This window comes from Andrena cerasifolii, chromosome 2 (genome assembly GCF_050908995.1).
Source record: "Andrena cerasifolii isolate SP2316 chromosome 2, iyAndCera1_principal, whole genome shotgun sequence".
Classification (NCBI taxonomy): Eukaryota; Metazoa; Arthropoda; class Insecta; order Hymenoptera; family Andrenidae; genus Andrena; species Andrena cerasifolii.
In genome coordinates this window covers 24,087,392-24,099,834 of record NC_135119.1, presented here as the reverse complement: position 1 = coordinate 24,099,834, position 12,443 = coordinate 24,087,392, and the positions used below count along the sequence as shown (strand labels likewise).

The 12,443-nt window shown below is 42.9% G+C and overlaps 3 protein-coding genes and 1 long non-coding RNA gene across 12 annotated transcripts; 3 read left to right on the top strand and 1 right to left on the bottom strand.

The window, feature by feature from the left end:
* Positions 1–2,727: 2,727 nt before the first annotated feature.
* LOC143378804 (TIP41-like protein) lies at positions 2,728–8,101 on the bottom strand. Of its 3 annotated transcripts, none has more exons than XM_076830785.1 (6): positions 7,893–8,095; positions 7,239–7,420; positions 6,994–7,173; positions 6,704–6,926; positions 6,452–6,610; positions 5,438–5,907 (listed from the first exon to the last, which is right to left on the bottom strand). In XM_076830785.1, the coding sequence occupies exons 2-6, from the start codon at positions 7,415–7,417 to the stop codon at positions 5,713–5,715; spliced, it is 936 nt and encodes a 311-aa protein (XP_076686900.1). In that variant the 5' UTR covers positions 7,418–7,420; positions 7,893–8,095; the 3' UTR covers positions 5,438–5,712. The 3 variants fall into 3 exon arrangements, with proteins under 3 accessions (XP_076686901.1, XP_076686900.1, XP_076686899.1); XM_076830784.1 differs by having other exon boundaries at positions 7,908–8,094; XM_076830786.1 differs by lacking the exons at positions 5,438–5,907; positions 6,452–6,610 and adding an exon at positions 2,728–2,936 and having other exon boundaries at positions 6,730–6,926; positions 7,908–8,101.
* Positions 3,684–5,195, top strand: LOC143378614 (uncharacterized). The gene is made up of 4 exons (XM_076830453.1): positions 3,684–3,841; positions 4,305–4,484; positions 4,561–4,772; positions 4,841–5,195. Exons 1-4 carry the CDS (start codon positions 3,700–3,702, stop codon positions 5,132–5,134), a joined length of 828 nt encoding a protein of 275 aa, XP_076686568.1. The 5' UTR covers positions 3,684–3,699; the 3' UTR covers positions 5,135–5,195.
* LOC143378805 (uncharacterized) lies at positions 7,351–7,810 on the top strand. Its single transcript, XR_013088363.1, has 2 exons — positions 7,351–7,455; positions 7,598–7,810. It is a non-coding gene; the product is annotated as an uncharacterized LOC143378805 (long non-coding RNA).
* An 873-nt stretch (positions 8,102–8,974) lies between the features above and the next one.
* LOC143378763 (TWiK family of potassium channels protein 7-like) lies at positions 8,975–12,428 on the top strand. Of its 7 annotated transcripts, none has more exons than XM_076830719.1 (6): positions 8,975–9,306; positions 9,832–9,963; positions 10,154–10,343; positions 10,404–10,619; positions 10,774–10,923; positions 12,204–12,428. In XM_076830719.1, the coding sequence occupies exons 1-6, from the start codon at positions 9,130–9,132 to the stop codon at positions 12,212–12,214; spliced, it is 876 nt and encodes a 291-aa protein (XP_076686834.1). In that variant the 5' UTR covers positions 8,975–9,129; the 3' UTR covers positions 12,215–12,428. The 7 variants fall into 7 exon arrangements, with proteins under 7 accessions (XP_076686834.1, XP_076686832.1, XP_076686833.1 ...); XM_076830717.1 differs by lacking the exon at positions 12,204–12,428 and adding an exon at positions 11,099–11,332; XM_076830713.1 differs by lacking the exon at positions 12,204–12,428 and adding an exon at positions 11,128–11,420 and having other exon boundaries at positions 8,977–9,306.
* The last annotated feature ends 15 nt before the right edge of the window (positions 12,429–12,443 follow it).

The following is a 12,443-nucleotide window of genomic DNA, read 5'->3' as shown; positions in this document are numbered from 1 at the left end:
TTGTTCAGAGTTATTTATTATATTCATAAATATAAAGTATCCTCGAGAAACGATTTTATTAAATTCTTTTTTATTAAAATAGTAATACAACGTAATTTCAGTTGCAATAATAATGGAACTTCTATTATATATTCAAGCTACTAAAACGTTATTAACATTTTTAATACATTATCTGATGTTTAAGGACAAGCTAGCCATTCCCCGCTGCCATAGAATTCAATCTGTACATATAATAAAAAAGGCTGAACACTCTACCCACTTTCTAATCACTATTGCTACTCATCGCACTATAATCCCAATGCTATCAAACTTGATCCATCCACCCCCAGTGGCGGATTTAACGGATAACCGCCGAGCAGTTGCCGTTTGGGCCCCGCCCGGAAGGACCCAGGGCCCTATCGTAAAAAAAAACCATAATTTCATCCCAACGCTATATTTTTTGTTTCCCATAATTTCCACAGCACACTCGCACGAATTTATTTGTAATTCTGTTACGCATACAGGGTGTTCCAGAACTTTTCCACCCGAACCCCGAAGAATCCCCTGCAACATCCTACTCCCCAACTAACAATCAGTCTCCACCACGGCTCGAATTCTCCCTAGCTCGCGGTTCGGTGGAAGATCGAGAGCCTGTCGGTGCAAGTGACCAATCAAAGCGCTGGTCGCGGGTCTGTCTACGGTGGCAGCTATCGCCCTATCGCGCGATACCTGCCCAGTCGCATCGGGACCATCGATTGAGGGGGAGCAAGAGGGCGGAGGGGTGGGGTGGGGGGGGGTGGCGCGGGGAGGGGGGGGGGCTCGAAGGGCGATAGGGTGGCGGACTCCTCGGTGCGGAGGAGCGGGTAATTTTCGCTCGTAACGCGATAAACGCGATAGGCAGCGCGCGGCTTGGCGACGTAAGCGTGATGTTTTCGCGACAGGGCGTGCGAGCGTTCTATATTAAACTCGACGAGCGCGGGTAGGCCGATTGCGAAACGGACGCCTGATATTTTCGTTACATCGCACGAGTAACTGCTTCCGGCCGAGCGTGCTGCCCCCCTCCGCGTCCCCGTCCACCGCGGTCGTTCGAACGCACACTCTCTCTCGCTCTCTTTATCCGCCGTTCCTCCCTCTCGCGCATCCTGCTTTTCCCGCTCGCTCGCCCGCCGGCGGACTCTATTTTTCTCGCTTTGCTCGCCCGGCTCCCTTATTCGCTCGTTCTTCTCTCTTGCTCTCTTTCTTTCTCTTTCTTACTCTCCCTCTACCCCCCTCTCTCTCTCTCCCCCCCTCTCTCTGTCTCTCTCTGTGTTTCTCCGTTCTTGCGCGCGAGAGACCGGGCAGATGCCCGTGCTTCAGCCGGCCGGAAACACCTACGCATCGTGGTAGCGTGCGAGGTAGCGATGCCTAGCGATGGGTACGAACAACTCGCGAGCGACAGGCCCCTTCCGTGCAAATGCGCTTCGCTCGCGTGTTGTGGGAGGGAAGAGTGTCGCATTGATCCAGGAACCTTGTTAAAGAATTTTTAAATTTTAAAATCGCGAGGTTATTGCTTTTTTGCAGATTTGTAACTGTAAGCGACAGTTGATGTAAGTTTCAGTTTGTAGGCGGCTGGTTATTGAGAACTGGAGTGCTGTGGAATTTTTATAGGTACTGATATATTGAAGAAACGAGATCGTGGTTTTGTTTGATAGATTCTAGAGTTTCGCTTATATATGGTAATTTTGATGGAATTTCTATCTGTGAATGTTTAGATGCCTATCTGTTTTACAACTTCTTCGTCCTCTCAGCGTGACAACTCGCCAATGTCAGGGTTGATATACTTTTGGACAAATGTGTACGTTAGCACAGAGTTACTGTCGAGGGAACGTTCCCAACTCGAAGATTCTGATTTTAATGAAACTTCGCGAGAATGGAGGGCATATTGGAGCATACGGTGTCGCGCAAAAGTTTCCGGCTAGATGTTTTTTTTTCAATTTTTCTTCCAAAAGCAGAGTGTTCAGAAGAAAAGATTTTGGAAGAAAAATTGAAAAAATCATCTCGTCGAAGGGGTGAAATCAGACTCTAAAATTATCGCGTTCTTTCCGTTTTCTAATATAACTTTTTTTCTAATATAAGCTTCAAGTATAAAAAAATATTCAGTTTCTTATGCTCCACCACTCTACCAAACGAGAAATAAATATTTAAAAAAAAAACGCGATAACTTTCACCCCTTCAAAGTAAATTTCCACGGAAAACGTAAGTTCCTCTTTGCATACTCAAATGCTTCATTAAAATCGGAATCTTCGGGCTGGAAATGTTCCCTTGCAAGTCGCTCTACTAAAGATGCTAATCTGAGGATAAAAATGTTATTAAAAACTACTACGCTCACCCCCAGATTCTCCACTTCCACTGATTAACTAAAACCAATCGATCCGAAAGAGCCTCGACACCGTCGCTACCCCTGCTCGGGCATCTTCCTCTGCTGTCGTGTCACGAAGCCCGCCGGTTTTTGCGCGAGCCTCTTTTACACAGATACAGGTACCGTGACACAACGTCCGACGATCAGCGATTGATTCGCTTCGCTTCTCCTTTCCTCCTTTGCTTTTTACCTCGATAGTCGAGCCAGAAATGGTCGTCCGCCGCATCTTCGCCGCGTTTGGCGATGCGCTGCAATGTAACGCACATTGTCCCTTCGGTAACACCAACTGTCCCTTCCAAGCGAAACAAAACCTAACCAATAAACAGTCTCGCGTGAAACAATACCGACATTCGTTAAAAAGTACATCACCAGAAAATCCTTACCAACTTGATGCCCATCGAAGTTAAAAATAACTCCGGACGTGCAGTTTTCAATGCGAACGTAAAAGTTTCGAATTTTTCGCGGGCAACGGGAACGAACGTGGCGCCATCTGTTGCGCGCAGTGCTGAACTCGCGCGCGCAACCGCGGCGGACGATCTCTCCTCTTGCAATGCGTGATCTTGCGAAAATTGGGAAAATTAAATGCACGCTAGAATTTTTTAGTATTTCTTTTAGAAAGACTCTGCTATTTTGTCCACATTATTATGTTATTAGATTCACGAGCTCCCTTCGAATTACTCCTTCTTTCACGGTACGTTATGAAACGATATCAAGCCATAAATGTTTCTCTAAATCCCTGCTGTAAATCACGACAGAGATCCGTGTTTGTTAATCGCCTTACGGAGCGAGGCGTCATTGCTTATCGAAGCAAGCCTGCGCTCGCGAAGAAAGGAACGCGGGGGATTCGAGGAATGCGAGGTGCGTGTAACAGGCGTGACCTTCCCAAGGTCAGACGGTGTGTAAAGGAACAATGCGCACGAGACTTGATCCCGTGTTAGTCCAGCGCGATACGGCGCGGCTGATAACGTCAGTTATGATTCCAAGGAAAAATCCATCGAAGTCACTGTGTGACATGTTGTTCTTTAGAAAATGCAGTTCAATCTTTGATGCTTTTTATTACCTCGATATTTCTAGAATCCCATACGACTCGGCGATGGAACTGCTGCTGAGGCTGTCTTTTAAAATTGAACTAACAACGCACTCTGGTAGCCATCCTCGCAATTTAAGCGTGACGCAAAAGTTGGGTTTCGAATCTTTCGAACCTTCTCCTATTGGGACTAGTATTTTCCCGCCAATATTCTCGCGTCGTTTCAATTCAGTTAGGTACCGAGTAATTTCACTGAATGTTTGCACTGAAAATACTGAAACAGCGAAGCTTGAAAATGGCGCACAGGAAAGAATGGGTGACTCTACCGAAAGGGATGGACTCAAGCTTCGTTTCGCATAAAGGGGATTATGATTTTCCATTTTACCTTTCCGAGAAGGAGGAATGGATCAATTTCAAGAAGTTTAAAAATCTCAAAGGTTCAGGGTGAAGGAGTTTCGATATAAGGCATTAAGCGACGACGGACTAACCCTAGCACTGGGCACGCGGAGAAATAGGCGATCTGAAAAATAGGGTTCCAACAGCATTTTACTTCGCAAGCAGCGCAGTCGTAATTTTTAGCTTCCGATACTATTCGAAATGCTTCCAAACGAAGGCGCAATTAATTTTCCATTTAATTTGAGCGAGCCTCGCGCGCAGATATCACCACGAAATTTCGATGCAACAAGTGATTTTGTTACGCCATGTAGTTTTGAATTGAAAAGAATTTCCTATTTTCTACGATTAGTACAGCCTATTGGAATACATTACTGCTACTAACTCAATTTCGCAAAAAATGTGGCTTAGTCCCTTTTTCTTCCCAGTGCCTCGTGTCGCGTAGCTTGGTGCCCAATTTCAATTCCCGTTCGCATCGTTGATGGACGGCGTTGTAAACGATTTTAGGGAAAGTAACGATATGCGAGCCTTTTTTGATAATGGAACTGAACAGATTCGTGCCTTACTTGGAGGATAAATGCGTAAAGTTTCATCCTCTGAATATGCCCTACATTAAAATAGGGAAAATTGAAATAATGGGGTTCGTCGTGAGTGTTTCTGAGGACACCAGGTTTTACGAGTACCAAGGTGAATCTCACGAATATAAATACGCGACGAAGGTGTCTTGCTCGATAAGTAAGCGTTCTGAAAAACATGTTCGCAGTCGATGACGGAACAGGAATCATGACGCTATTCTTTGAAAGGAATCAATTTGATATAAATAGACAGATGAGAGCGAAGATCGATGAAAAGTACAGAAGCAGCGCGGAGAATATTAATGTCGAACAATTACGGTACAAGGACTGCCCGAACAGTTTCCCACATCCACGTCCACGGTTCAGTTATCCGGCTGAGACAAGTATACGCGACATGGCTGTAAGGAAGCTCTCTTTGAACTGTATCTTACGAAAGTGTGATTGTTAACTCGTTTAATCGTTGCGCAGATCTTCGAACATAACTGGTGGCTGGAGACGAATAAGGGTTCGCTGGGCGAACCTGTAAAGCGCAACTGTTACGTGCACGCGATAGGGTATTGCACTCTGGATTTCATGTTCAGTGGAAGGCCACGGGACGAAATTACGTTCAGGCATTTAGCAGCTGCGAAGCTGACTTTCCTCGCAAACAAAGTAACTCGCGTAGACGAGCGTGAATATAATACGAAGCTGCGTTTGTGGTTGAGCACTGTCGTTCGAAGAAGGTACGACGAACATCCGGAGAAACCGGAAAAAGTTGGATGAAAACTTGGAAAAGTCTGTGGAAGCTTAAAAAGTATCCGCGTACTTCTTGGAAACAAATGTGCCTTAGGGTACGCTTACGTTGGAGCTGCGATAATAGCGAAGAAAGAGAAATATTTCTTTCTCGAAGTTTTTTAGTTGGTCATCTATATAGTCATCTCGCTGTTATCGTCGCTTTGATCGTTTATCGCAGCTCCAACATAAACGTACTCTTAGATATGTGATATTATACTGTTCGGTAGGATGTTATTTATATTTATACGGTAGCAGAGAAATTCCATGTAATGGGAGATCCATGTGATAAAATTTATGTTATTTAAAAGGCCTTTATTTAGAATTGAACGGTAAAACAGTACGTGTATACTTCATTTATGTATTAAACATTGCACAGCAATTACAAGAATTTCGGATTACCCGTTGCATAGAGAACTTGAAATAACAAAGCTTTTACGATGTTCCGGCGTGTCAAAGAACTTTTAAATTGTACTGTGCTTGTGATCACGGGGATCTTGAATTTTTGTAATAGACGCTCGATTATTAGTTACCGTGAACTGTAGGCATTTTGCGTGCACGTGGAAATTTTAAGTGACCGAATTGTCTGTTTTGTTTGTACCGGTGCTAACAGCTTCGCCGGCAAATACTGTTTCCTGAGACGAGCCACTATTCGCAGTCGATTCTGTTCTGTTTGAGGTAATTATTAGTTTGTGATAGTGGCTGCCAGTCAGAGGTAAATGCGGAGCTATCTCGCTTGGTTCCGTAAAAAGTGACGGTGGGACCTGAAGGAAATTAGGTAAATTGCCAAGTGTCGGGAAGATATAATTCAATTCGGGGGACATTCTCATCAAATCGCTTAAAAAATAGGTGGTCTTTAGAATTTTTTTTAGAAAGGTAGTACTTGCAGTAAAAAGATTTTATGGCTTTTGTTTATTCGTTATTCAAAGGTACGATTTTTTTCTCTCATTTTCCAGCAGTAGTTCGATTTCTACGTGGCACTCAATGCACTACAGAAAGTAGAATTGTCTCGAATCAAGCAACCAAAAATTAGACTCTCATGAGACAAATTTCCTGATACATTTTCAAAAATCTCATGTCTCGCGACTATTTCCATTTACATTTAGATATTGCTGAGATTTTTGTCTCGTGATAGAAAAGTCTCGTGCAAAATCTCATTATGGATTCGCACCTTCACGAATTTCGTCTTTTTTCGTAACTTTTCCACAATACATATTCTTCGGATACATGTAAAAAAGGAAATCGATTTTCCGAAATTTTTTCAATGAGAATATCCCCTGAATATTCCAACGAACTGTAATCACTTACGCGTAACTCTTCGACCTTGGCTTCTCTCGTCGTGTACTCTCTCAGCAAATAGTCTTGCCCGAATTCATGATAAATGCGAGTATCGTTCACTCTTATTAGCACGCCGTCAATTCTCAGAAAGTATCTTAACAAAATGAAAAAGCTACTGGGCATGACACGCTGTTCAAATCGATACACAGAATTAGAGCAACACCCAATCACACCTCTCCTCTTTAGTTATTAGGTAGGACCATGGCGATCTTATTAACTTACAATCTTTACAGAACAAACTGCAATACCGTTATCATGAAGCTCATCTTCGAATAAAGTCAAGTCGTGGTAGAACATGATTTTCTCCCTCCTCTTCAATTTGTCCACATCGATTCGCTCGTTAGTCTCCTCAACTTTGAGATTGGTTTGCGTGCCGGTGTACGTAGTCGTGAAAGTCCAATCGAAGGGCTTCACTTTCTCTTCCAAGAACTCGCTGCTCTCTGCTCTGTTTCGAAACAACATTTACTTCGCGACGCAGTATGGGCCGAATAGGAAAATATGAGTTCCGCTACCTAGATTCCATCCAAGCTTCCGCGCACGCCAGTTGCACGTTAATCTTCCCATTAGAAACTGTCTTCAAAGCGTCCAGGGCATTGAATTGTAAAGTAGCGCCGCCTTTATGCTTTAACGTTAATATGTTGTTAGGGAACACCATGTCCGGCATATGTGGCAGTTCTAGAGTGCAGCTGAAACTGTAAGACCAGTTAGACGACGTGGCCGTTGTGGTTGCGTAATCGGATAAGTTTGTCTGCCGTACATGCAAAATTGGCAGGCAGTGGCGTCCTTCTCGCCACAGCCGTCTTCGCTTCTGGAGCATTTAGAATGTAATATGTGTGATTGCGTGTATTTAATGTGCCATGGCGGAAACACATGCTCCTCTTGGTTAACAGGAAGACGTAAGATGTCAATTCCACCATGATGCCTCACCGTCGTCATGGCCTGAGCATATAAATGATAGTAAGAGTATTAAGCCGGTATTCGTAGTCGCTACTTATTCTTAAGCAAATGCTTAAGCATGCGGCATCCTCTAATAACCTAGTAGCTAGTAAAGGATGCCGAATGCTTAAGCATTTGTTTAATAAGTAGCGACTATGAATACCGGCCTTAGAGATTGAGACATATATATAGGAGCGTAATCTTCAATCCTCGCAATTATTTGTTAACGTAGATTGCTCGATATCAACAGTGGAGAATGAACACGGCGTCTTAATTGCTCCAATGTTGGTAAACAAATTAAGACAAACGGAGCTTATGTGTGTACATTTAATGACTAGTAAAGGCATTGTATTTGATTATATTGTTAACTGTGTATTACACTGCTTGTTTAGAATGTATTGGAGAATGCAGTAGGTTTTTATTGCAATTTGTTTCGCTACTATTGATAACAATCTATAACCTGACAGATACCAACCACAACAAAACTTACGAGGATTAGCCGTCTAGTTTGGTTATCGAATTACCGCTCCACTAGCATCGTGAATCTCGTCCAGATTACTTAACGATCGTTTCTATTTTCCTTCGGATTTTTACTTTTTCCGGCACTCGCGAACTTCTTTCGATTGCAACGATCGTGATTCCTCTGCAGTACTGCATTATCGACAGTGCATCGAGCGTGACGAACATAATTCACAGGGAAACCGTTCGCCCGCCGCAGGTGTGCACTTTTAAAAATGGCGCCATAACGAGCACCATTTCAAATGCAATCGCGCTAATAGGTACGGGATCTTTGCAATAAACTGATACACATATTTTTCTTTTATGAATAAACATCAGGAGTTATGATAATTAATGTATAAACCTTTAGGCAAAGTGCATAAGAATATGAAAGTATTTAAATTCTTCTTCGTTCCGCTAAGTGCGTTAAATAATAAAAAAACTAATAATATAGAAAGTAAGAAGTTTACTTAAATATAAACGAATAATTAATATATAAATCTTTAGACAAAATACGTAAAAATCTCGAAGTATTTAAATTTTCCTCTTTCCGCTAAGTGTTTCAGAAAATACAGAAACTAAATAATAAATATAAACAGTAAAAAGTTTACCCAAATACAGACCAACAATTAATATATAAATCTTTAGACAAAGTACATAAAAATCTCGAAGTATTTACATTCTCTTTCGTTCCGCTAAGTGCGTTAAATAATACAGAAACTAATAATACAGTAAGTAAGAAGTTTATTTGAATATAAACGAATAATTAATATATAAATCTTTAGACAAAATACATAAAAAATCTCGAAGCATTTAAATTCTCCTTCGTTCCGCTAGGTGCATTAAAAAATACAGAAAATATAAAAAATTAGGAAACAAAAAAAAATACACAGAGTAGAAGATTTGCTGTAGAAATAGAATCTACACAGAAGTGTAGCAACAAGAGAACACAGCGACTCGAATTCGATGAAATAAAAGAAATAGAATCTTCATAAAATTACACTAACAAGAAAACAATATGACCCAACGTGACTTAATCCCAATCACGTTCGAAGAGCGCCGAAGAAAATCGATTTCCACCCGGTGTTTTAAATCCACGCTTCCTCTCCAATACGGAAATAACCGCAGCGATTGTGGAATATTCGAGCCGGCCAGATCAGTTCTCCTCGCGAGTCGGAGGCAGCAACATTCTCCACGAGAAGCACGCATTTAGCATGCCGACCAAAAAATCGAGTGCGTCTGTGGGATTCACTCAAGAGGGCGACAACGGGAGCAATACTGTAGAACGAAAGAAATTCTTCAGTGAAAAACACATACAAAAGATCAAGTCGACCGCTGGTCACATCGGGCTTTTAATTACCCTAATGCTGTACACGGCGATCGGCGGTTTGGTAAGCGGCGTTACTTAATTACGCGCGACTGTTTACACGGACGAACGATCGGGAACGGCGCAAACAATATTTCCTTGACGATTACTCGGCCGGTATAGCTGCAAGTACCGACGCAATGCTCGGATTCCCGATTGTTTATTTAAGCGAAGTTCGCGCGGAACGTCATATTTATAGAGACAACAACGCGGGTCTGGCTCTCCAGTATCTTTATTTTTAGCAATGGACCAATGGTGTAACTCGATTACTGTTAACCTCCATCGAGGTTTACGAATATCGTTTTAATATCGTAGATCTAGGCGGGATATGAATATAAAGCTTCTCTTCATGGAGAAACGATGATTGATCGCAGTAGGGAAATGTGTAGGATATACTCAAGTATCGATGGTGAAGTTTGCATCACTCTGTCGACCACTCGAGATTCAAGTGGGTTGTAGATGAGGTCGTTAGCGGTAGAGAATACACAATCCTGTGACTCGAAGATGCATTAATGTAATAATCCATTAATTCCGTCACTATTGTCCACAGGTTTTTCGGCACATAGAGCTTCCAGCGGAATTGGCGCGTTTGGAACATTTGCGCGCGAACTTACGCAGTCACAGACACTTATTCGTCCACTCGGTCTCCAATAACACCGATGTGTCCAATTTGCGAACGTTGGTAAGCCAGTTTTCCTACGAAACGGTAATTACGTCTGAAACGCGAGTTCGTATTTAGAATATTGCAAGTAGAACTTATCACTGCGAGTACCAACTTTGTGGGTCGATGTTGAAATGTGCAAATTATTGAGAGGAACCTTCGGATTTGTTTGAGGAATCACAAAGAGTACGATGTTAAAGGGTGTTTGCAGGTGAGCGTGAAACTGCGTGCTTACGAGGAAGCTGTGCAGGAAGCAGCGCAAGGTGGTCTGTTGGTAAGCTTCGTCACGGACACGATCGGTCAAGAAGATCGAGGCGCAACCGATCTGCCGCCGATCATCACTGAGAGGTGGAGCGTTCTCCAAGCGGTCTTCTTCGCGAGCACTGTCCTCACCACGATCGGTAAAGAACCAAACTCTTAGTCTGAACACCAGGTATGCCTGAACGGTCACGTTTTCACAGGATACGGAAACGTTGTACCGTCGACTAGCTGGGGAAGAATCTTCTGCATATTCTTCGCTTTCATTGGCATACCTCTGACGCTAATAGTGATCGCCGATTGGGGAAAATTATTCGCTGGAGCGGTGGTTAAAATCGGCCTGGCCATCAAGTCGAAGTTGCCATTTCGCGTTCCCTGCCCCTACGTCCCGACCAATACAGCAGGAAGGCGTTCACTCGGTGGGTTCGAAGAAACACGAGGCGATGACTAATCGCGTACCCGAAGTTTGGACGTTCAGAAATCCACTTCTTTTCAATCACAACTCAGGACCATTGTTTCCTTCCCACCCAGTACATCTCTGAACTCAAGCTCCATTATTGTTTCTCCTTCCAGGTGCATTGGCAGCGATAGTGTTCCTGTTCCTCTACCTCGCCTGCGGCGCGGGCATGTTTATGCTGTGGGAAGACGACTGGGATTTTTTTGACGGCTTCTATTTTTGCTTCGTGACCATGACCACTATAGGATTCGGTGACCTGGTGCCGAGTAAGTAATGGCACTGCCGCGTGCCCGATTCATTCCGAGACCTGTTAAAGGCGACGCGAGTAGGAGCGAGTAAACAATGCAGCGCGGTAGCTACGTTTTATCGCGCGCACGGTGTCTCGTAGACGGTAGACTGGGGTTTGTACCGGCGCGGTGCGTGCTTGCGCGTTCATTATAGCTACGCTTCGTGTCATCGCTCGTACGCAGAGAAGCCGAAGTACACGCTACTGTGCACCCTGTACATTCTGGTCGGCCTGGCGCTGACCGGCACCATCATCGAGCTCGTCAGTCGGCAGTACGCGCAATCCTGGAGAAGGCTGCAAAGACTGAGCGGTCCACTGGCTGACACCATTCGGAGGCTGGGAGAACAGGCTGGCGGTGATATGTCCGCGCTTCATTCGGATCTCAGGCAATTATTTACTATAGTAGTAGATACACATCAGGGTGTCCCCGAATTAAGGGGTCAGTCCACTGTGACGGTTTGAAAAATTAAGCTGTTTTTAAACATTTTTTTCTCCGTAGATACAGCATATAATGCAATAAATCTTTTTGGTATTTATTAATCTACTCTTATATTATACAAAAAAAATTTAAGAGAAATTTTTTTAATTTGTTTTAAAACTTTAAACGCGATTATCTCAAAACGACATTTTTTCAACTGGTGGCATAATCGCGTTTAAAGTTTTAAAACAAATTAAAAAAAATTATTTTAATTTTTTTTGTATAATATAAGAGTAGATTACTAAATACCAAAAAGATTTATTGCATTATATGTTGTATGTACGGAGAAAAATATCTTTAAAAAGAGCTTAATTTTTCAAACCGTCACAGTGGACTGACCTTAAGGCGCATTCACACATTTCAGTTTTGTAACGGTTGAGTGGTGTCAATGTCAATGGTCTCTTTGTCATATTAGTGATACGACAGCGTTTCTCAACTGGTGTTCCGTGACTTGAACACGAAGCTTTTGGCATTTTTGGCTTCCGCGAAAAATTGTAAAATTGTTTCTAATTTTTTTTTTTCGATATTACAACCCTTTGTGGAAAAAATAAAAAGCTGATGAGATTGGGGGTTCCGCTAAAGTTTAGCGAGTTTGGAAGGGCTCCGTATGAAAATTTAGTTGGGAAACACTGCTCTAGTGCTGCCTCAGTTACTAATACTGACGGCACTGAACCCTCATAGAACTGATACCTGTGCCCCGTCCTTTAATATTAGTTTCTATGATATAAAAAAATTCTCCCCCTTACACATAAACTTGAAATAAAAAACTGCACTAATTTCAGGAAAGTGTTAACGGTAATATCCATGCCACGGTTAAAGTGGTCAGCGTCGTTCCCCCGCGCGGACTCAAAGGATCGAGAATGGGAGGACGCGGTGGAGGCTGTTCTCCGCGACATCGCCGCAACAGCCAACAACGCGCAGCCTATGAAAAAGCCTATAGTGCAGATCGTTATCTACGAGTCCAGTGTTTGATCGAATCAATACCTATAACCCCTCGTTGTTTCTAATTCACATATTCGGAA